The sequence below is a fragment of the Hypanus sabinus genome, chromosome 6 (assembly GCF_030144855.1).
Source record: "Hypanus sabinus isolate sHypSab1 chromosome 6, sHypSab1.hap1, whole genome shotgun sequence".
Lineage (NCBI taxonomy): Eukaryota > Metazoa > Chordata > Chondrichthyes > Myliobatiformes > Dasyatidae > Hypanus > Hypanus sabinus.
Genome location: NC_082711.1, coordinates 76,923,953 through 76,949,394, shown reverse-complemented (window position 1 = coordinate 76,949,394; position 25,442 = coordinate 76,923,953). Strand labels below are relative to the sequence as shown.

Below are 25,442 nucleotides of genomic sequence, written 5' to 3'. Positions count from 1 at the left end.
ACAGGTTATTTGCAATGTTCATTCCTCGGTACTTGAAACTTTCCATCCTGTCTACCTCAACGGAGCTGATGAAGACAGGAGCACTTGCACCACACCTCTCCTTGAAGTCGATGGCCAGCTCTTTTGTTTTGCTAACATTGAGAGAAAGGTTGTTGTCATAACATCTCTCTGTCTCCTACTTGTACTTCTTCTCATTATTTGTGATATGACCACTGTGGTGGTATTATCTGCAAACCTATGGATGGAACAGTTGCAGAATCTGACCCGCAGCCTTGAGTGTATAGGGAGTAGGCGTCTAAGGACACAGCCTTGCAGGGCACCAGTGTTTTGGATAATTGTAGTGGAGGTGTTGCTGCCTGTCTGTTGATCAGCAAGTTGAGGATGCAGTTGCTGAGGAAGGTGTTGACTTCCAGATCTTGGTGATGAGTTTGCTTTGAATCATAGTATTGAATGCAGAGTTATGAACAATAGTCTAACATCTTTACTGTCCAGATGTTCCAGAGATGAATGCAGAGACAGAGAGATAATTAATGAAACCAGTAAAGGACTAACCCAAATGGGAGACGTGAAGTGGGATGTTTTGAAGATCAGTCAGGTAAAGAATAGGATAAGGTTAAGCAGCTTGAACATTGTTTAAATAGTGTTGCATTCGAGAAGAGCTCTTTTCAGACAATAAGACCATCAGAACTGAGAATGAAGGTAATTATAGTAAGGGTTCTTTATCAATGTGACGCCTATAATCCTTAAAAGTTGGTTGTATATGGTTAGGAGGGCAAGGTGAAACTGATTTGGAAGAAAATTCAAGTAACCTTGCTCCTGATTCTAATTTTTACTCTCTCCCTTATTTTGGCGATTAGAGGATTGTCTGTAATTTAAGCTAGCAACGAGACACAGAACTTTTGATGCTGGAATCTGGAGCAAATAAAAACCATTGGAGGTACTCAGCATCCTGAACAGCATTTGTGGGGGAGAGGGGAAGGTAATGTAACAATTCGCTCTCCACCCACCCGACTTGCAGACGCTGCATGACTTACTGGGTTTCTCTGGCAGGTTCTGTTTTGCATTTAACTAACAAGAAACAGTTCTGCTTGTATAAAAGAAGTGGCTCAGTGAATTTCTTCTGCCAGCCTTCTTTGCAGAGACAGGCGGGCTGGTAACCTTTGCACTGAAATGTTTGAACAACATGGAGTGCATCTGGTGTCATGGTACCAACTGGCAGTGCACATGGAATGCTGTTATCCAGCCTCAGATTAAAGACTGACCTGGGAACTTTGAATCCATATGACAATGTATTTATGCTTTCATGTTCTGAGCAAATAACCTAACCTTTGCGTGGCATTTTGTGTTTCCCCATGTGGCCTTGGATCTCGTATCGGAGAATACTTGATCTTCCACAACTGAAAGCCAGCAGGGCAGTGGGGGGTATTGATCAGTGGTCCATCCTGATATTGACGAGGTGGTAGTGAGCCATAATCCGTCAGCAGCCTGAGGTGCCCACGTCTTCCAAGTCGCTATGCTGTCATTGCAACTTCGCCATAGTGCAAATAAAATTCGTCAAGTTGTTCTGAATATTTGCATCTAGAGAGGGAGATGGCAGTACATGATGCTGAGTTGATCAATGTTTTATTTTGGTAAAAGGTTTTCACTTAACAATTTCCAATATGAAAGCTTTTCTAATACCTCACCTTCAGTGATGTGTTTGCTGAGGTCTTTTAATTCTTGCTTTAGCATTCTGAATCTGCTTATCTAATTTTGTGAAGGGAAAAGGACACAAACCAATTATTTATTATCTAAATCTGATATTATCTTTTTAAGGTGTAAATGTTTTGTGTAGCCTGTTTGAAGAGCTTTTTTATCTGAAAACTGAAAGCCAGCTGGCTAAGTCACATCTATGGTTAAAGAATTTTCTGTGAGCTTAATTACTGTAAATTTTAGTTTGACAGGAGGAGGTTTACTAATACCTTCCCCCCCCCCCATCATAAAGGACCCTTTCAGCCTTCCCTTGATTGAGCCTTCTTTGCAGTTCATATATGAGAAGGTCATGGTAGGGCATCCCCTTAACAAAAACTAAAATGAAAGTCTGTACTGTTGGAATCATTATAAAGCCCTATTTATCCCACTGTTCTTAGATTACTGCATTGGCTATGCCAGTGATTATATAGTAAGAAGAAATTAAATAGCTAATTTTTGAAGCTCCAACAATATAGAAGATACAGCTTTACTTTGCAATTACGTACTACATTTTATGAACATTGGATTGTGTGGCATGTGGAAAATGGGCTCTATAGGATCGCAGCCTTTGTTGGTAAGTCAACCAAAAAATGCAGTTGAAAGCAACATTCTTGTGACTAAACAACAAGATTTAAGCTGAAATAATAAACCCACTTTCCACCAAATTTGGCTGCAGTATTTAGGTGTTGAACTACCAAGTTGATGTGCGAAAAACATTGCAATTTACGTTCTTTGTTGAAACCGTTAGAAATTTTTCAACAAGGTATAAAAAAAATGATGTGAAAAGTAAAGGCAAGAACAGTTGTAGGATATTCAAAGGATGTTTATATTGCATTGTATTCTAAAAAGCAAACGGGTCTGGTAAGACTGCTTGTCAAATGTATTCAAAGCGAAAAATAAAACCAGATGTTGTTGCCACTTTATTGGAGTGCTTCTCAGCTTTTACATACGAATCTCAGAAACTTTGCAGATATAATATTCTGCATCACTCCAGTGTGATTGCTGAGCAACCTCACTATCTATTTTGTTATACATTTTCTCTTTTACAAGTATTTAAACTTCAACCCAATGTTGACTCATGAAATATGGGTCCTCCCCAGCCTGGCACGTTCACTCAGTGCGTATGAGTAAGCATTTGGGTGACGGACAGGATGGTTTTGCCAGCTGCTGTATTGCTGCAAGCTTCTCCTGCCGTGTGAAAACGCATTCTGTGACCACATTTCCAATTTGTGAACTGTCCAGTTTGTGAAACAGTTCAGAGGAATGGAACCCCACTCTAACCAGGGGACTGTCTATTGTCGATGAAAGATTTAACAGGGATCTATTCTGTACGATTATTTGAACTGCACACTTTCTATTTGAAAAAAATCTATTGGGTGCAAAATTTGGTTATGATGAACAAATGTAATAAATATTTGTTTCTATTTATTTCCATTCGTGGTGTCCACTCATTTATTTAACATCCTCCCGTAGTAGAGAGGGGAATAGCCTGTGGTATCACCTTGTTGAAGCACAACGAGACATTTTTTAAAAAAAAGCTCAAAAAAGTTGAGTTTAAAAAAAAAACGGCTGAAAACAGACAAATTCACGGGTTCATAAGCAGTTAGTATTTGATGACAATAACCGTAAATTAAAAAAACAGAAGTGGCTGGCTCCATCAGAAAAATAGATGTGATTGATTGCACAGGAGATAATTGGAATATGTATACTGAATGAATTGAGCAGTATTTTGAAGCAAATGAAATAATGAATCCCAGTTTTACTGAATGCATGGGTTTGAAGGCATACAGTTTGTTTTAAAGTTTAACTGCTCCAATTGAACGAGCTGAAATCAGCTTTGCTGTAATCATGAAAGTAATGCAGGAACATTTATAATTGAGCAACACACACACAGTGCAGGTCAGAAGAGTTTCGGCCGGAAACTTTGTCTGTATTTTTTTCATAGATGCTGCCTGGCCTGCTGAGTTCCTCCAGTACTTTGTGTGTGTTGCTCAGATTTCCAGCATCTGCTGATTTTCTCTTGTTTGACATTTATAACCAAAACCATTGTGATTGTAAAATGCTTTTGGTTTCATAAGTGGAATCAAAAGGAAAGGGATGGCATTTCAGTGTACATGGCTGAATTAGAAAAAGTTGTCTGAGCTTTGTCGTTTCAGTGATGGGTTTAATGATGCACTGAGAGATTGTTTAGTTGGTGGAATCTTACAAGGAAGCGTTCAAAAATGGTTTCTAACTGAACCACAGCTTACATTAAAAAGAGCAATTTAAACTGCTGTATCAACGGAAACAGTAGACAGAGACACAATTGAGCTGCGGTCAGGAGTGAAAGTGAGCGTGAACAGAATTGCATCATCTAAACAGAAGCAGGCCTGCCCGAACAAATAGTGTTACCATTGTGGCAGGGACTCACGTACAGGAGACCAGATTTAAAGGTGAAACTTGCAGAACATGCAACAAAGTATATCACGTGCAAAGAGCATGCTGGGCAGGCAAAAATAAATGGACTGCATAGGGAAGATAAAAAAATCAAGTTAGTTTCAAAAAGAGCACTAATTTTAGAGTTGTTGATGAAAAATCAGATACTGATGAGAGTGACACATCTGGGCAGCATTGAGATTTACAATGTGAAAACTAACGAGAGACAAGCAATATGGCTTCCACCTGAAGTGAATGGCAAAATAAGTGAAATGGAATTGGACACTGGCTGAGCTGTTTCAGTCATTCCACAAGATGAGTTTGAACAGCATTTCAATGATACTGAACTAAAGCTTGCAGATATCCAACTAAGAACTTGTACTGTAGAAAAGAAAACTCATGTTGGAATGATATTCATAACAGTGAAATACAACAACCAACAAGCCATATTGAGTTTGTAAGTCGTTAACACAGGAGTGTCTAAATTGTGGAAATGTGAGTGGCTGAGACAACTACAACTTGATAGGAGATCCATCCACCATTTGCACCCTGCAAAGTGGACTTAGCTGAGGCCTACCAACAGATAGAGATGGAAGAAGGGTCCAAACCGTTTCTCACCATAAACACTCACAGAGAGCTTTATCAGAATAATAGGCTTATTTTTGGAGTAGCATCTGCACTGAACTCCGGCAGAAGGCTATGGACCAGGTACTACAAGAGTGCTGAGGCACTTAGTGTTATGTGGATGACATCATTGTTCCATTGACGATGACAAGGAAAATCTCCAAAATGTCAAGACAGTGTTAAAACAATTAGAAGATTATGGGCTCAGGGCATGATGCAACAAGTGTGAATTCTTTAAATAAAGTATCACTAACTGTGTTTGCGCTATTGACACACAAGGATTATACATGTGTGCTGAGAAAATTCAAGCGGTGCTGGGAGCCCCAAGGCCAATGGCCATGTCACAGTTGCTGTCCTTTTTATGATTTGTCAGTTACTGCCAAACCTGATGACTGGCTACTGTGATCAAGAAGAAATGGCAAAGGACAAAGCAGTGTGAGATGGCTTTCCAAAAGGCAAAGGAATTGGTGACATTGGATACATCACACATTATGATCCACACCGTTCAGTGAAGCCTGCTGTGATGTCTGCTTTATAATACAGGTGCAGTCATATCACTTGTTATGAGGGATGGAAGTGAATGCCCCATAGCCTTTGCATGAAGTTCCCTTACTGTTGCAGAGAATAATTATGCACATATTGACAGAGTCTGGTTTGGGATGTAAAACATTTCAACTAGTACTTGTATGGGGGAGAGTTTATCTTTCTTACTGATTGTAGACCATTTCAATCCACAGAAGGGTGTTCCATTAACAGCAACAGCATGAGTGCAGATATGGGGCTCTGTTTCTTAAAGACTCAATTACAAGATTGAATTCAAGAAGATAACTAGTCATTGGAAATGCTGATGGATTGTCCTGTTCACCCTTGGAAAAGCAAATGCCTGAGAAGTTTACAAAAGTGAAAATTTTTCTTGACCTATTCTCCCTAATGCAAATTGAAATTCTTCCTATTGCACCAGATACCATCCAAATAGACCCCAGAAAAGACCCCACACTGTCTTTGGTCTGTAGGGCCACCCAAAATGGCTGGAATGTGCAGCAGAAATCTCAGTTCCCCCATTTTATACCAGCACCGGGATGAATTTGCCCTGACACATGTTGCCTCATGTGGAGATTGAGAGCTGTTGTACCATAAAAGCTGAGAGCTATAGTGTTAGAGGAGCGACATGCTCTACATCTAGGCATGATCAAAATGGAAGTGTAGGCTCGAAGCTTTGTCTGGTGGTCTGGGATAGATCAGCAGAAGTAGCATCTTGCCATGCATTTTTCAGGATTCTAACGTGTCCAGAAGATGCCAAGAGCAGTGCCTCTCCATCTCTGGGAATGGCTTTGCATTTCCCCAGCAGAGGATTCACATGGATTTTGTTGGACCATTCATGGGCACAAATGTCTTGGTAACAATGGCTACAGCTATAAACCTGCCAAGAGTGTTCCCAATGGCCTGCACTGCAGCGGCACACACTGTTGATGTGTTGCGAAGCTTCTTCTTAAGGACTTTTGTTCCATATCACTTGGTCAGTAACAACGGACCACAGTTTATTGCAGAACAGTTCTGATCACCCTGAAAATGAACGGAATAAGACATATTACACCTGCCCTGTACCACCCCGCTACAGATGGCTTGACAGAAAGGTTTGTCCTGTGTCTAAAGAACGAACTGTGAGTAATGTTCCAAGTTCACCAATTTTCTCCTTACATATCGCAATGTAGTACACTCCACAATCAGCAACTCACCAACTACGCTGTTCCTGTGTTGCCTCTTGCGTTTCATCAAATCCAATCTCAGAAGGAGTATGCAGAACAAACACCTGAGACAAACTTGGGGCTCCTCAAACATGGACGTTCGGTGAGATGCATTCTCTATTGAGTTACAGTTTATAACTGAGCAAGGAGGAGTGTAGTACATTTAATATTTGAGTAATGTTGTAAATATATTGTTTGATTAAGCATTCTTTGCTTGCTTCAATAATTTGTTACAGGTTATATGTAAAAATACCTGCAAGGCATATGTCATCACACCACCATGTCATAAGTGCATGTCTTGCTTAAAGTAAAAAAAATACAGAACTACTTGCATGCATCTCCTGGCTCTGTTGTTTTCCTTTCAATTATTTTATGTTTTGGATTTACATAACAGTAAACAATTTACACTGCCACAATTCTTGTTGGTTAGAAGGAATCTTTCTTTGTCTCGCATTCAAGAAATCAGTGTATTAACTTTAGGTGATGAAATTTAATGGAAAGCATTTGTAACTGCACAAATTCTGAATGCTGTTTGTAAATATATTTGCTGTTTGCAAAGAACCATGTATGAGCATTGTTATATTTTGTATTTTTTTGAAGCCACAAGAATTTGTGCTGCAGAAGTTTTTTCCAAATGAATAACGTTTCATTCTGTGTAGAGCAGCCAAGTAATACCCAAGTTAATCCTTCCAAAAAGTGGAAGTGTTTCTGGCCTTGATTGAGATCCATGCCGTCATGGATATGCGCTCTGTTTTGTGTAACAAAATCCTTTGGATTTTGAAAATTCCTAATGGTTATGAAATTTCTGCCATTCTGCCTGAGAATATGTGGAAATATGTGAAATGAGGTGATCTGACAATGAACAGAGTTAGCTTTCTGTAAAAGCAGCCGTGTTAAATTACCCGGCAGAGATCTGGAATGTGAATAACACAGAACAGACTTGGCTTTGTCACTTTACAACAGAAGTTATGGGCAGTACTGTAAACTATAATCACCGCCAAGCCGTAACTCTTAGGCATGTAGAAGTTTTTTTTTAAAAAGCAGCTTGGTTCTGTTTTCTTAATGTTTAAACTAAGGATTCATTGACTTGTTCATTACAAATAAAGAACATTGCACTAAACTTGATTTTTGGCAAGTTTAAAGGGGCTTTACCTTCCTTGTAGAGTGTTGTGCTCAAACATCTCAACATTGCTTACAAGGGTTTGTGATTTGGCATGATTTAGATTCCAAATGTATGGTTTCCATTTTCTGTGTATGGTTTTCTAATATTGTAATAGTACTGTAATAGTTTTATTTTTACGAGCTTTAATACAAACATGTTAGATTTTTGCTTTTGTTAGTTTTCCTCTAATTTATTTTTGTGGTCAGACTAACTCCTTTAGCGGATGATCACTGAAGAAAGTAAAGTCCTGCAGCATGAATACATTTGATGGTCTTGGATTTTTCTCCTTGTTTCATTTGCCTCAAAAGTTGTAATCTGATTTTTTAAACTAAATTTGTGAGGACCCTGACTGTGCACAGTTTATTTGGCTTTCACAGATATGATTGATTATGCCTTTGTGTGATAACTGCCTTTACAATCCCAGCAAGAGTCACTGAGTAATAATCAAGAAGGGAATGCAGGCTATTAATTTCCTCAATCTTACTTGGAGACACTAAGGCGAATTGTAGCCATTACCTTGACTGAAATCAACTAATTCCACATGGATCAGGAGTTAAACCTGGGATTGTTAGGATCACCTATTCACTTAAGCTGTTCAGTCATCTGGTTAAAATAATTGTTCTAACATATATAAGCGAAATTAATTAAGGGGAAAAATTATCGGCAATTTTGCTATGTTTAACTTAATTTCTTGAGTCTTTTCACCAAAAGTTGTTCCATTCATTTTTCTTTTCTTATCTAAGTTAATTTTTTGAAAACATTCATAGAAAGCTGAGGGAGATATACATTAAAGAATTGGAGTCTTAAATTGCCACATGCTGATAATTAAACACCTAACACTTGTACTATATCATCATGGGAAAACATTTCCCCATCAGGCAAGCACAATAACCAAATCCAGATGGTCAGCCATCCCTAATAGATGCTGCAGTCTCAATAATCACATGACTCCTGCATCACAGATGGCTGCCTCCTATTTGTTTTGTTTTGTTGGGAGCAAGGGAAGTTCAAGCTTTGCTAGATATTTGGGGTGTAAGGTAAGAGATGTGTGGAATATCATGTCACAGATGGGGAAAAAACAAGCTGCCTCAATACCGAATTAGCATTAGCAGATAAAATATTATAATCTAGTGACCAGCAATTAGTTGATGATAATGCAAATAATTAATTTTAGCTTCTGCTTTAACATTCAAAGTACACGCTCTGGCAACTTAGCACAGCCGAGACAGAGTGTGGCCAAATGTTAGACTGAAGCTCAAATCCCAGGCATTGACTTGTTTTTTTTTGGTCTTTCAACTTTATCCTAACTCTTGCTAGCAACTTCGTGGATAGGAGGATATTTTTCCAAGTGTAATGCTTTGTAAATATCTTCCCCTCTTGGTCTGGGTTTAAAGTTTGATTCTGAATTGCAGGAAATACTTTGATGATTTGTGTTTTGTTTCCTTCGGTCACTTCTAGAGGCTGAAACAACTTAAAACAATATACAGAAGACAGATGCTCTAGCAGAACATTCAAAATATGTGAACATTAAGAAAATAACAAAGCACAATTATTGCTCATTTTCAGGTAGTTTTCGATCAATCTTTTTGGGACTTTAAGATGTGGTATCTGAGGCTCAGATAGCAGTTGAGTTCAGCATTTTTACTGGAAATGGAAGTTTCTAGAATCCAACAAATCCAACAATTAGTGGACAATTTAAGCATGACTGCAGGGAAAGCTGCTGCCACCTGTGATCAAAGAGACAAAGCTAAGACATTATTGCATGATTTCTGACAACGTGTAATCCTCTTTCAGTCATGAGCAGAGGCCTTATCTCTTGAATAATCTCTGGACATTTAGCCTTAAATCTCAGTCAATGAACTGTTTCTAATATTTTATTCAGGACTTCAGTTACAGCCACCTTGGCTCCCAGACCATACCCCCAGTGCTCCTTCTCCCATTCTGGCCATTACATAAAAATATAAAGAATTCTAATTTACGATGCACAATGAAAGAAAATAGAAACTGTAAATTCATAGCAGTGACAAATAATTGCAAAAACTTATTCAAATCTATTTAAAGCTGCAAATAAAATTATTTCTTTATTTAATGTAATTAAATACAATTTTTATAAATAATTTTAGAGCATGTATTAGTAGTCCAACAATTCACTACTTCATTGCTTTTTCATCATTCGATGAGATGGCTGGGCTTGGTGGAGTGATATCAGTTTCTCAAAGTCAGGCTGAATGTCATTTAGAAAAAGTCTTAGAACCCCACGTTCAGTAATTTGCAATCAGTTTCGTTGCTTCGAAAGATGGTCAGCAACTGCACAGAAACAGTGCTCCACTAAATATGATGTTGGAAAGGCAATAACAAACATCTTGACCTTTTTCCATAGTGCAGGATTACCTTCTGTAACCAGAAGTCTAGGTATGATTTTTCTGAAGCTCTGCATCAGGTCAAAGTCATTCTGTAGCAAGATCATTCTTCCACCATCCTTCCTGCTAATTCTTCATTACAAGTGTTTAGGAATGGTTTTAGTACCCAATCTGGAATTTGGATTGAGAGAAGATTCTGAAATCTCTCTGACATGTCTTTATGCAGCTCATCCAGGCGTGCACAGTATACTTGAAGATCATCATCTTGCATTCTTTCTCTCTTTTCCAACGCAGAGAGGCTCAGAAATTGGGAAAGGTCATGTCGGCCAATGTTGCACTTAAATAGGGTTACATTGACATAAATGTGGAGACGACTGATTTGACTGATAAAGTTTACATAATTTCGTTGCAATTAAAGAGTGATTTCATTAAAATTTGTGAATATTTCTGATGAACAAGCACTGTCCTGTCTAATATTCTTGAGTTGATTTCTGAATGAAGCATTCGAGCCTTCAAAGAATTTCATCACAGTGTCAGAAATCGCATAGGAACATCTCAGGCAATTTTCTTTTGAGGGTTATCTGACGTTTGTGCGCAACAGTAAGCATTCAATCTCTTCATCGTTCTCAATACATAGTTCTTGAAATAGTTGAGAATGAAGAGCATCGGACTTAATTTTACTTATTGCTTTGATAACTGTATTTAATGATTTGTGCAGTTGATCACATAGGATTTTTGCAACAAGATGTTGTCTGTGAATTACTCAGTGAAGAGTTAAGATGATAGGTACAGCTTTTTTCATGAAAGTAATAACCTCATGGTTTTGTCTTTATTGCCGCTTTAGAAACTTTGGGAACCACTGGTCTAGAGTCTCCCAGCAGAGCAAAATTACTCTAATTTCTGTGTAAATAACTGCTTCCTTAAAGCCCTCCCATTTTTCCTTCACACCCATGTCCAAGAGCAAATGAATATCATTATTTCCATAGTTTCTAGAAGCATCAATTGAATTGCTTCAGCCATCTCCTTTCTGTGTTTTAATTTTGAAATGGTCAATGTTAATCTCATCTCTTCCCCCTATGCTCTCCAATTTTCAACTCTTCAACAAATCATCCAACATTATTCTTTGATGTGATTTTATTTCTGATTCAGCCTCCTTGTCTTGGATATCTACTTTCATTGTTGACAATATCAACCTCTTCTAAAATCTGATCCTTGATCCTCACTAGCGACTCTCTTAATTGTAACCTATTTTCATCTGTGTATTCTAAATATATTATTGATGGTCAGATCTGCATTTAATCCAAATGAAAACATGAAAGATTACAAATGTTGGAATCTGTCACAAAATCAAACTGCTAGAGGAATTCAACAGGGCAGGCAGCATCCATGGAGGTAAATAGATGGCCAACACCTCCGATCAAGGCTTACATCAGAACTGAGAGTGTAAAAGGGATATTCGGCTAAGTCAAGTCATGGCAACAATGTGATGACATAAGTGACATCACGTAATGAGCAATGAATCCATTGGCCAATGTTGCATGTGTCAGCAGAGTTGGGTTTAGCTGGTTAGGTAGAGTGTAGAAAGAGAGGCGATGTAGGAGCTGGAAAGTGATAGGTGTATCCTCCAAGGAGGAGTTAATGGATGGATGGATCCAGGATGTGGAGGAGAGGGTTCAGAGAGTGATATGAGGCTGGGAGCTGATAATTACAAAAGGCTGCAGATAATAGAAGCCAAATGCAAGGAAGATAATGAGGAACCAAGGAAGGATAGGATGCTGGGCATGTTGGAGCAGTAGGTGAAAGAGAATAAGGCTCTCGATGGGTTTTCTGTGTGGCTGATAGACAGGTGAAACTAGGTGAGGCAGGGAAAGGAAGTTGTGCTACAGGAGGCTGGAGGGGTGGTGGGGTGCGATTGTTTTGGTGGTTTGGAAAGAAAGAAAAGTACCAGAGAATCAAAAGGAGAGAAAAGAACAGATTACATGGGTTACCTAAAACTGGAGAATTCTGTGTATGTGCTATTGGATTGTTGACTACCAAGGTGGAAAACATAGTGCTGTTTCGCCAGTTTGCAACCCAAAACATCAACTCTATCTTTGCTGCCAGACTTGCTTTTTTTTTTGCACTTAATTCAAATAATCTTAGCAAGAGGATTTGGTGCAAGGCTGCGATTAAAGCCTTGAATGACATTTCCTTTTATGGTGACTGTGGTGGATCAATTCTCCTTTTTGTAGATGGATTTGACCAAAGCTTTTCTTCTATTATTGCACTCTGAACCTGTTGGTTGTTCTGTTCTTGTCTCTTCTATTCTTGACTGTTCCATTAATTAATCTGTCAGTGGTTGACAATGGTAGTACAATGGATTACATTAATCTGAATTTTCAGAAAGTCTTTGCAAATATGCCCAATCACAAGAAGGTCTGAGTTCAGCACTGGGGGAAATTTAACAAACTGATTTGCCAGTTGTGCTCAGGACTGAAAGCAGAACATGGGAGTGAATGGTGGACATTGACAGTAGAGAAAAGTTGGGTAATTGTGTCCCTACAGGGTTCAGTGTTGGAATCACCACTGTTCAGGACTGCACTAACGATTTAGACTTCAGAATTAATAATAGTTACCGAATTCTGGGGATGAGTCCATCAGTTCAGGCCATTAATTGGACAATGAAGTTTAGTTCAGAAACTGTAAAGCAGCACGATTTGGCAGGAAGGAAGTCTCTCGTTGCTTGGATCTTGTACAAATGCACTACTCACTAAAAGTCTCATCACTGATTAGCAATGCCTTAAAGAAAGCAAAGCAAGTACAATTTTGTGTGTGTGTGTTCTTTCTAGAATTAACACACAGAAGTTATGCTACATTTAGAGTACTGCTTCCTGTATTGTAAGAAATATATTGTGGCACTAGAGATGGTGCAGACAGATTCATAAAGCTGATTTCTCACAGCTTGTCTCAATCTCTTCCCTCATCAACACATTAGGGAATAGGGCTTTCTGGTCCTTCGAACCACATCTCCCAGCAACCTTTGATTTAACCCTAGTTCAATCAAAGGACAACTTAAAATGACTAATTAACCAAACCTGTCTGTTGTAGGACTGTGGGAGGAAATTGGAACACCCGGAAAAAACCTATACATTTCCATGGGGAGGACAGACAAACTCCTGACAGAGTATGCTGGGCTTGAACTCTGAACTCTGACACCCTGAACTATGATAGCACTAACTGCTACGTCACCTTGGTGCCCGTCCTTTGCTACTTTTCTAGGATGAATAAAAGAAATCAAAACTTCAAAAGTAAAATTTGTTGATGCCAGAAAACTGAGCTAAGACAGAAAATGCTGAACATGTGCTGCAATTCAGACAGATGCTCTTGTGAGAAAAAGAGAATTAAGAATCTGATGAAAGGTGATCAGCGTGAAAATCCAATAACATTTGAACCCACAATTACAAAACCTGTCACCTTCACATTTATTTCCCCCAGAATGGCTCAAATTTAGAATTTGCACCTTTGTGTACAAGTATATTTACAATGGTTTCTATCATGCTACTATTTGTTAGAGTTTCATCCCTCTAACACCTTTCCCTAGGCTGTATTATTTCTATTCTCCCAGAAGTTTTAGCTTTTGCTATCTTACTCACCCAGATTTCCTTTCCAAACCATTCAGCTGTAGCACCTTAACCTCTTTCCTAAACCACCTTTTCACCATCCTTTTCTCTGCCTCTTAATTCATCCTTAATTGGCTTGACATCTACATTCATTGAGCTTCAGTGATGTAATTAGGAATGTTTGCAGAGCTGAAGGCATTCTCTTAAATACAGATTGTTATTGTGTAGCAGCTTCCATTTTGAACTCAGCAGTTTTAAGATGCAACAAAATAAAAGGCGAAATCCATTTTGTTGTAATCTGAGTGAAGGTATAAATTGTGGATTTTTTTTAGTTTGCTATTAGTGTTATACAAAGCCTCTTGTTTAGTTAACATAACTGTGATTAATATTACTATATTGGCGACTGTTTACTTATGATCCTTTTACTATATGGTGAAGTAAAACACCTGCCATGTCAAATTATTCCTGAGGTAACTGTGTTGTTTGAAATTTCAGCCTGAAGAATTAGCTTCCAGTTCCCATACATTCAAGAACAAGACTTTCAAGAAACCAAAAACCTGCAGTATCTGCAAACAACTCATCAATAGCAATCAAGGCCTTTCATGCAGGGGTAAGTGTCCAAATTGTTGTTTTACTCACTTGTGAAGTGTTCCTTGTTGGTTTCATTCATATTTTAGTTTGCGTCAGCTTAGTCAACTGCAATACAAGCACTCCACTTCAAAGTGGTAGCAAGTTGAGGGAGGGCTCATGGGTTCCAGAGTACTTTTGCAATTAAGATCCTGGAATGCAAACATTTTCAACTGAATGGAATTACTGTTACAAAAAAAAGTAGAGCAGAATAATTCTTGAAGGACTAATTGTAAAGTCAATAAAATCACAAGTCAAACTGGTTGTAAATAAATGAGGCAAAAGGTTTGGCATTTTAGGGTTCTTCTTTCTCTGCATGTTTCTTCAAACCTTGATGTTTTCCCCCTTTTTTCTGTTGCAGAGCTTCCTTTGCATTGGTATCTGATTATGTTTATGATATCCTTCATATTGATGGGACTTAATCATTTATGTACCTGTTTAGACAGGTACTGCTATTGATATCTTCACTTTAGAGCTGCACAGGTTTTCAGATTATATACACTACAAGTCATCATTCAGTTCCATGTGTTCAAAAGATAATGCCAAATGTAAAACTGTGTGAATGTGTCATTGTTGCTTGCTTGAAGCCACTTTATGCTTGTACATTTGGTAAGCAGAAAAATAAATATTTGGTTCACATTCAGATGATGGAGGCATGGCAGTATTTTGCTGCAAGACATATAGCAACTTTTGTAGCAGATAATGAGTTCTTGTATTAACGTTTAGCGGGGAGAGATGTGGCATTTCCTTTCCACCCACTCTTTAATAGGCCGACACTATTTCTAAAAAGATGGTCTGCTGTTACTGTGATCAGTGGAAAGGCCACGGTGCTGGTGCCAAAACAAAGTGTCTCCCTGTTAAAACCCTATTTAGGTGGAGTAACCTCACTTCCCAACATTTTTTGGCATCGTCAATAATTGAAAGATTTATTTTGCTGTATCAATGAACAACCTTGGAGAAATTGGGATTGTGGATTTTTTTTAGTGAAGCCCAAAAGGTTGAAGTGAAGCTAGCCATTGTTGCATTTCTGAAAACTACCATGTTATCTTGACTTGAAAAAAGTGTTGTTTTTACTTCATTTTTGTGAGTATGTATTCCTGCTTTTCCTCCCCAACATCACTGAGAGAAATACCTTCAGCGGGAGGGCAAGAAGGTAGGTGAATAAAAATTTGTTGGAAGATTCAGCAAGTCAGGCAGATCTGTAAAGAGAAAAGCAGAGATAATGCTTAATGATAACCTTGTTTTTTCCCTTCAAAGAAGTGACATGATCTCAATTTTTACATTTTTTTCATGGTCTTCCCCTTCTGAATCTGAATAGTTGTTTGTCAAGCTATTCTTGACAAGACAGTCTTCAAGACTATAACTGATACCCTACTTCATACAAAATTATAGTTGCTCACTTATTTGCATAGCCGCCTTCATGTCAATAGCAATCTGCGTCATTTTCTGTTCTCAAGCAGCCACAAGGCTAGTGGTCACTTAAGCTTAATAATAGTGTTGCATGAATTGCTCATTACTTGCAAACCGGGAGTATCACTACCGCTTAACAGCCCAGTGAAGACCACCAGGCCTGAATAGGTTAAATAACCCAAAGCAAGTTGGACCTGGAGAGTCCTCCAGTTGATCATTCCATCTTGTTCGTAGTAATGGTACCAATTGTAAAGAATTGAAAGTTTTTGTATGGTTATTGTAAATAATTTTATTTTTGAATGAAGTATGTTTTGTTTAATAAAAAAAAATCTTGTTCGTAAAATCTCAACGTAGTCTGGACGGTTGTCCAGGCTAAGAAAGCCATCAATCTTCCTATCCATCATCACTTGCACTTGATTAAATAGGCCAAGAGAGCAGTTGTTGGAAGTTCGTGAATAAGAGGAATAATTTAGGAGGTTTGCTTGTTGGTAGTTTCAGAAGTTGCTGATTTACTCAGTTATTTTTCTCTCTTCTCCTGTATGAGCTTAGAGGTGTTTTTCTTCACCAATGTTTGAGCACTGATAGCTTTGGGTATGACCCAAGATGTTATCGGGCTGTTTGATAGTTCACCAGCACAGCCCTTGGTTACCTGGCAGCCCACTAAATCCATGAATGAAATAAAAGAATCTTTACTTTTGTTTGCTCCAAGGGTGATAGTTTTAGCTTTGAGGCTCTGGTCTCATTCAACTGTTCAACATCGCCGCAACGAACTAAAGCAAACATTACTAAACCTGCAGAAAGGGTAAATGATGGGCATGTGAAGTTCAGCAAGGATAAAGACATCAGCTCATTTTTGTAGCAGGAACAGGGATGTCATTTATTTTTTGGATGTTGTGAGCCTACGTAGCTTGGAAAACAAAGCAGTCTACTAAAAGTCATGCCACAGGTTCGGAAAGACACTTGTAAATAAAACACAAGGATTTAACTCCAGAGGAATAAATTGAAAGTCTAAGGAATTTATGCTAACCTTGGATAGATCACATTTGCAGTATTGCATACAGTTTTGCTTGCCAGTTTATGAAAATGATATTAAGATACTAGTGAGGGTTCAGAAAGGGGGGAACTTGGGTTAAGTAGGTTGAATCTGCCTTTTTCTTAAAAGAAAGGTTGAAAGGTGACCTAATGTTGTGAAAGGTTTGGTAGAGTGGATGCTGAGGGAATGTTTCCATGTGTAGAAGAGCATAATGAGGCAAAGAAAAGATCGTCTTTGGGAAGTGCAATAAAAAATAAAGAAACTTCTTTACCCTAACAATGACGAGAATTGGAATCCTCGATGGCAAAGAGTGATTGAAGTGATAATGCATTTCAGAGGAAGCTGGACAAGGATATGAGGTAGAATCTATCGTCTTAGCATACGGAAGAACGAAAGTGGAGTGGAAGTAGGATCAGGGATTAAAGTTTGCAAACCATCGTATTTGCATTCTTCAACCCAGGCCTCCTTCCATTCATTTAGTGGAAGTTATGTGGGCATAAAGGATGGCTTGTATTCTGTGCCACAATGATTGACTGTCTGTCTGAAATGTGGGTATTAGCATGTTCTATTAGCTATAGCACAGTTAGCCATGTACAGTGTTATCCCGAGACAGGGATTGCCAATTGGAGCAATCATTGATTATTTAATGAAACTTTCATCATAAACAGTTACACCCCCCACTAACTGGTGAGACTTGCTTTGTGTCACCATTTTGGAAAATCTCCTTCATTTGTTCTGTCAGCATTCAAAGTGTGTATTCATGGAGTAACACAGGCACCTTTGCAATTATTTATGTGTGCAATAAAAGCTTTTCTAACTATTATTTTATTATCTTTTCATTTTGTTTTCCAGTTTGCAAGTATGCATGTCACAAGAAATGTGAGTCAAAGGTAAGTAAAATAAATAGTTTGTACTTATCAACAGTTAAAATTTGGAAGTGCTATAGGTGCTGTAATTTGCTGCAATGGAAATTGAAAGCTAAGTTTAAAACATTTAATTTTTGCACTTGCATCTTTCATGATACTGAACTCTTTGCTGCCAGTGAAACGTTTTGAAAAGATTGGTCTTGACTATAAGGTACATTAATAAACAAGGAGCAAGAAACCAATTCTGGTCGTATTTGTTATGGGACAAAGATAGGTTTGGAGACAAGTGAAAGTGATGTAGGGTCATGTGCTTCCATGTACCAGTTCAGATAACAGTTCATCTAGAAAGTGGCAGGTACAACTGGACAGCTTTGCCTCCCACCTCAGATCTCTCTGGTAACATTTCCACAGTCTTTGAGCAGGTGGGAGTGTTGCGCGCAAGGCATAACTGATGGCACTGATGTACTTTTCTTATGTTCTCTTACAACATACAAAGTCAATCCTTCTCGTCGAGTCTATTCCAACTCTTGGAACTATTCAATTACCCCACTTTTTTCTCTGTAGCCCATCAACTCCCCTCTCATTCTGCTATCACACCTCTACATGAGAGGTATGTTATAGGAACTAATTAACCTACCTATCAGCAGCCTAAGATGTGGAAGGAAATGAGAAAGCCTTGTGGAAACCCAAACAATTGAAGGGGAATGTGCCCACCACAAACACAGCTCCAGAGACCAGGATCGAAGTTGGGTCACTGGAATTATTAGGCAGCATTATGCCATTCATTTTCCTAATGCATTGAGATGGGCACAAGATGTGTTGAAGTGGTGGCACAGTAGATTTCATGAAAAACAATTTGTGCCTTCAATTCAATTTAGGCCAGGGGTTCCTAACCTGGGATCCACGGACCCCTTGCCCATTGGTCCATGGCATAAAAAAAGTTTAGGAGTCTCAGATCTAAACATTTCACTAAAATAAATAAGTTCTCAAGTGCTTTAAAATGTTGGCATAGTGCTTTAGAAGTAGAGAGATAGGCCTACACAGTAGCAAGAATGTTTGGGATGTAATGAAATTGGGAGCACTATCAGGATGTAGAAAATCCCTTTCCATGGTGTGTATACAACTGCCTACTTTCCTAATGTATTTTCAAAAAATTTAAACCACTTTAATCCCTTTATGGAGTTTGTATTTAACTACAATTTGACCTTAAGAATACAAAATTTTTTAAGCTGCATGTGGAACTTGCTCATACTTTGTTAATGATTATTTTTAAAAGTTCTACCTGGGGTGCCTATGATAGAATGAACATTATGTGAACTCTACTGTGACTGTGTTTAATAAATATCCACATTGCAGTCAGAGAATTATTTATGACATACTCCACTGGCATATTAACTAGTGACTTGCTTTATAATGCTGACCTACTGGCTGATAATTTCAGCACATAAAGTTAATCTTTAAAACTGGATTAGCTAAAGCCAAAAGAAGTAACGTTTAGAATGAAGTTCCTGAATAATTCCTTCTGAACTTTTGCCTTCTCATTCTGCCCATTGGACCATGGTGGTTATTGGTTTCTCCTGCATAACTGCTGGAGCTTCTACCAAATTGGAAAAGCTGATGAAAGTTATTGGCAATCTGTTGCATTGATCCTGCACATAACTGCATTTTCTGTTGTGAGCTGTTGGCCATGGGCTGACTGAGGGAGAGTTTGTACATATATGTCAACAAAGCAGAGCTACAGAACCTGGACCTCTGTACCTCCCTCTGCAACTGGATTATTGACTTACTAACTGGAAGACCACAGTCAGTGTGGATTGGAAATAACTTCTCCACCTTGCTGACAATTAACGCTGGTGCTCCACAGGGGTGTGTGCTTAGCCCACTGCTCTGCTCTCTACACCTATGACTATATGGTTAGTCATAGCTCAAGCAAATTTGCTGATGGTACAACCATTGTTGGCAGAATTTCAGATGGTGACAAAAGAGCATACAGGAGCGAGATATACCAGTTAGTGGAGCGGTGTCACTGTAACAACCTTGTACTCAATGTCAGCAAGACCAAAGAGCTGATTGTGACTTCAGGAAGGGTAAGACGAGGGAATACGCACCAGTCCTCATAGAGGGATCATCGTGGAGAGAGTGAGCAATTTCAAGTTCCTGGGTGTCAATTACCTCTGAGGATCTAACCTGGATGCAACATTTTAATGCAGCTATAAAGAAGGCAAGCCAGCGGCTATATTTCATTAGAAGTTTTTAAATCATTTTCAAAGTGTGGTGCTTTGGGAAAACAGTGTCTATTATTTAGGATCCCCACCACCCAGGACATGCCCTCAATGCACTGTTACTGTCGTGAAGGAGGTACAGAAGCCTGAAGGCACACACTCAACGACTCAGGAACGGCTTCTTCCCCTCTGCCATCCGATTTCTAAATCAACATTGAACCCATGAACACTACCTCACTACTTTATTTCTGTTATTTTGCACTGCTTATTCTAACTTAACTATTTTATGTATATATGTATATATATATATATATATATATATATATACACACACACACTTAATGTAACAGTTTTTTCTCTATATTTAGCATTTCATTGTACCTCTGCTACAAAGTTAACAAATTTCATGACATTGTATAGCATCCGTTAGTCTCATGAGACCATGGATCTGTGCCTGGGAAGTCTTCTGCAGGGCGCAAGCCAGGGGAAGGTTGTATGGAAGACCGGCAGTTGCCCATGCAGCAAGTCTCCCCTCTCCACACCACTGATTTTGTCCAAGGGAAGGGCAAGGGCCAATACAGCTTGGCACCACTGTCATTGCTGGAGTTGCCAGAGCGAGGTTGAAGACAACGTCGGACTGCCTTAGGGACTCCAGCTCCAGATTTGTCCTCAGGGTTTTACTCCCGAAGCCTTTCCCATGAGTGGGTCTGGCCGGAAGGCAGTGGAAGTTTGAAATCAGAGTTTTCCCTCTCTTAGATGGACTGCCTTCCCAGGCTGAATAGCTCCATCTACCTGCCATGTGCCAGTGATATTAAATCTGATTCTAATTTGCTCCTTTAAATCTCTGCTGACTCCCAGAAGAGAATCATACCAGTCTTACTCACTTACCTGTAGGTCAGCAACGTGCTTTCTTTCATACACCCATCAACTTGAACTTTTGATTCTTCTTCCACATAGCTACATTCAGAGGCTATCAACCAACCAATGGTAAAACTTTGCCACGTGGGAGGAAACTGTAGCTAAAACTCCAGCATTCATTGGAAGGAAGTGCAGCCTCCACACAGACAACCACTGTGCTGCCCTCTTCTGATGTTGGTGGAGAGGCCTTGATGAGGGTGATATGCATAGATCCTTTGGGCAAATACTGGTGAGTCATGGGGTTTAACATTGCCTGCTTCGTACTATTAGTTTAATGGCTATCTTGCATTCATCTAAGCCCCTGTCTACTATATTCCTTTTCTGCATTAAATTGGGGAATATCAAGTCAAGAAAAGTAAAGTTTATTTTCATTTAATTATATACGTGTATATCGTCAAAGGAGATGGTGTTTCTCCAGACCAGGATGTAAAGCGCAGTGGTACATGTACCATACAATAACTTAGGAAAATAAGGATAAAATCTACAAATGAATTACGCATAAATAAGGTGCATAAATAAAATATTGTCGGGTTCAGAACAAATTAACCAGCGACACTTTGAATGCGATGTGGCAAGGAGTTGAGAAGCCTAATAGCCTGAGGGAGGATGTTGTTTTCATCCTGACCATTGTCTTTATGCCTTAGAGTCTCCTTCCTAATGGTAGAAAGTCAGAGGATGCTGGATGGACGGGTGGGATCCTTGATAATACTAACGGCCCTGCGTACGCAGCACTCCTGATAAGTATTCTCAGTGGATGGTAGGGAGACCCCTGTATCCTCTCAGCTGTTCACACAGTCCTCTGTAGGGGCTTCTGGCCTGATACTTGGCTGCTGTCATCCCCAAATGGAGATGCAACATGTCAGGATGCTCTCAACGGTGCTCCTGTAAAATTGAGTTAAGTTAGGAGAGGACAGGGAGCCTCAGTCTCCTCAGGAAGTGGAGGTGTATCTGGATTAGATTGTAGTAGCCTATAACAGATTAGGATTGTAGCCTATAAACTGAAATGATAAGATACAGAGTCAAACAACTGCTGAGATGGACGTTAAAAATGAACCTGCCACCAAACCCAAATCATGGACATGAATGAGGAAAAACAAGTGAAAATTCACTTTGAGTGGGGAAGTTGAGAATCAGCATTTTGGGCTGAGACCTGACGAAGGTCTCGGCCCAAAACATTGACTCTTTATTCCCCTTCGTGGGTGCTACCTGACCTGCTGAATTCCTCTAGCATATTGTGTCTGCAGCATAATCGGCCAAGTTTCTTGTGTCTTACAATCTACCTTTTCCCTTGAGAGATATAAGCATAAATTAATATTTCAGTATGTGGATGTGGACATTGGTGCAGGGTATCAGAGTGATGGGAAAGTGGTTTGAAGAATTATTAAGGGTAATAATAGAGCCAACTATTGTCAAATGAGCAGGAGTGAAGGATAGAGAAGGGTTAAAAAATAGAGGGTGGCTTTGGTAGGAAGAAGAAGCAAAGTATCATTTTTCATAGTGTGACACAGATTCTGCCACATGGATGGATTGTGGTCTGTTGGTAAACGTCTATAAGAGAAACTGCATAAGGGCCAAGGACTTGAAATATAACCATCTGGCGACTTTCTTTAGTTCCACAGAGCTGGAATATTGCAGGCACATTGGGTGCAGTGTGGATTCACACTCTTGATTTCAGCAAAAAGACAATTTTAGTTTGAGGGGAGCAAGTAGGGTTGGTCATCTCCACTGGAGTTGAGTGGAATTAGAGGGAATCCTGTCGACGTATGCATTTTAGAGAGGCTTCTGATTTTGAGTGCAGTTGAGAGTGTTGAGAAATTGATTTCTGTGGCTATAGAATTAAGAAATTGGATGAGGAATAGGAGTTACAATTTAGTACTAAGATGCTAAGAAATATCTTGTACTCGGGGAATCTCAGGTTCCTAAGGGCGAAGTTGCATCCTGTGCATTGGAGCCCCCATACCAGATGGTGATACAGCCATCAGAACGCTCTCCGCTGTACATCTGTTGTGACGTACCAAATCTCCTCAAACTTGTAATGAAGGATAGCGGCTACAATGCCGTCTACTTGATTTTATCAGTACGTATGTTATATCAGTAGGTAACTGTTGTCACAGCTATTCAAAGTGCTACAATTGATTTTTTTGTGTGAAAAGATACTGGCGGGAGCTAGTTGGTTTGATGGAGAAATTTTGATTACTCTGGTTGTCTGAAACAAGGGGTGGGTGATATAAAAATTTGGACCATTACAGAGTTTGTTCTCTGGCTGAGGCTGAAGTGTATTTGGAGATATTTAACCCCTAAAAATTACCAAAAAAAATTCTGCCATTTAGCCCCCAACTTGATTTGTAGTATGTTGAAAATGGCATTACATGTTAATAATTGTAACTCTGAAGATTGTGTATAAAAATATACCTTGTGGATTCTGTAAATAATAGGCTAGGGTTAAAAAGGATGGTTGCTGGGTGGCAGGGCCTATTAGGCCGGAAAGGCTTGTTTGGCACTGTACCTCATAATAAAATGTATAAATGCATTATGTCATGATTTTTTTACTGAACCTGCTGCTTTGTAGTTGTTTTGCTAAAAACTGCTTTTATTTGGAGTATTGGAGTCTGGTGTATTGCAAATTCTGAAATATATTTTCCAGAGTGTTATGGTATCACTACAGCCTGCTGTTTAGAATACTGAAATAGCTCCCATTGCTTGTTATTGTAGCTTTCATAGTTAAATTTACTTGCTAAATTGATGACTGTTGTCTGGCCAGAAATAGAAGGATTTATGAAATGAGGTGTTTGGTTCATGACTGTGCTTTTCTTTCCCGTGTCTTCCACAACTTCTAGTTTTGATAAAAAATTGTAGAAGAAACATAAAACATTTTGTAGTTTTATTCAAGATGTGCCAATTTGTACGTTGGGGTCAGCTTACTACTAGATGGGCCAAAGGGCCTATTTCTGTACTTTAGTGTTCTATGATTCTGTGACTTAGCAAAGTATCGAAAATTTGAACTTTGAAAAACAATTAGACTTCTACAGTTGTCATGTCATGTGATGCTTTAATGCATTGGGGCATTAAATTTTTATTTTTAATTTGCTCTGAAAATGCTCTGCCTCAGAAGGCAGTGGAGGCCTAGTCTCTGGATGCATTCAAAAGAGAGTTAGATAGAGCTCTTATAGATAGCGGTGTCAAGGGATATAGGGAGAGGGCAGGAACGGGGTACTGATTGTGTATGATCAGCCATGATGACAATGAATGGTGGTGCTGGCTAGAAGGGCCGAATGGCCTACTTCTGCACCTACTGTTTATTGTCTATTGTCTAAAAGTTCTTGATTTTTTAAAAAATACTACTGCACTTCAGTTAAAATACCCTTAGTTGTAGACAGCACACAAATTCAAACATTGAAGGTGTTGAGGAACTGTCATGCCTAAGATATGTGTTCTGTTAATTTGTAATACTTTTCTAGCAATAGTAAATCACATTAAGATTTAGATTCAGATTTATTTATTTATCACCTGTACAGTGAAATGTGAAATACATTGTTTGCTTTAACAACCAACACAACCCAAAGATTTGCTGGAGACATCTCATGTCACTACACAATCCACCGCCAACGTAGCATGTCTGCCATGTTGACAGAGCAACAGCAAGAAATCAACAACAGCAAAACAAAACACCCCCCCCCCCCCCCCACTGGGCTTTGGCCTCAGGCCTTCACTTCCGGATTTCCAGATATCAATGAATGAGGATCCTGGACTTCAGGCCTTGAAATCTCAATGTACTCTCCAATGACCAGGACACCAAACATTAGGCCTCAGGCTTCGGTCTTGTGAGTTGTGTACTGAGCAGTTCACCTCCTGCCCACACGGAACTCTGATCCTCTAACCTGCTGGAGAATCGCTGACCTGGGTGAGACACTAGCCCTCATCCTTGCTGGTCTGCTGGCCTGACATCTGACCATGAATGACCTTTCTCCCACATCTACATTGACACAGTGTGGAGGCCTAGGCTTTGGCCTGAACTCTAATTTCCCCAGATCCCAGACAACTAAACTCTAACCTTCCCCCTAACTCACCTCTTTGTCCCTTTAGCCATCCTACAATCTCAAAAAGCAACTAGGTCTAAGTCACGAGCATGACGGAGACCGCAGCTCAGTGCCACCTTGATTGAAAGTGATCAGTTATTTACACAACAAATATTCATATAATTATTTTGCTTCAGCTTGCTCAGTGGTTTTATTAGTTGCATTCAGATGTACACAAAATGTGATTTCTGACTAAGACTTTCAGTAATACAGATAGTCGAATGTAAATATTAGCTAGCTTGTATTAAATTGTATAAAACCCTTGGAATAGTCCTACCTCATAACCTGATGAGTCCCTGGTGAATGGGACCAGTTTAATTCCTTTACTTGGTGAGATGGGCCCCCTCAACAATGCAGGAATTTCTCAATAGGTTCAACCTTTGTTTACAAGCTCCAGTCTATTTCGCAGAGCCCAAGTAATGCTATCCATTGTACAGATGCATGTGGAAGGCTACTTTGTGAATAAATGTGTTAAAATGGTAAATAACAGCTCCTGAATATTTTTGCGTTATGGTTGCACTGTTTTATCCTAGGTACGCAGTATCCAAAAAAAAAGCAATCTGAGCAGGCAGTAATTTGTATCCTCCTTACAAAAGATGACCTAGAAATTTGATCTTGCATCAGAAGAAGCTACCTCAGCTAGCTACATCATCA

The 25,442-nt window shown here is 39.2% G+C and overlaps 1 protein-coding gene and 1 long non-coding RNA gene across 7 annotated transcripts in view; both read left to right on the top strand.

Moving 5' to 3' along the window:
* LOC132395595 (tensin-3-like) overlaps positions 1 to 25,442 on the top strand; it is a 320,946-nt gene that overhangs the window by 38,900 nt on the left and 256,604 nt on the right. For all 6 annotated transcript variants that reach the window (XM_059972423.1, XM_059972424.1, XM_059972427.1 and 3 more), the window contains 2 exons: positions 14,132 to 14,246; positions 17,559 to 17,596. In XM_059972423.1, the coding sequence (XP_059828406.1) occupies positions 14,132 to 14,246; positions 17,559 to 17,596 (153 nt within the window). Of the gene's footprint in view, positions 1 to 14,131; positions 14,247 to 17,558; positions 17,597 to 25,442 lie in introns of those variants that run through there.
* On the top strand, positions 20,919 to 24,371 carry LOC132395605 (uncharacterized). Its single transcript, XR_009512694.1, has 3 exons — positions 20,919 to 20,941; positions 21,357 to 21,453; positions 24,276 to 24,371. It is a non-coding gene; the product is annotated as an uncharacterized LOC132395605 (long non-coding RNA).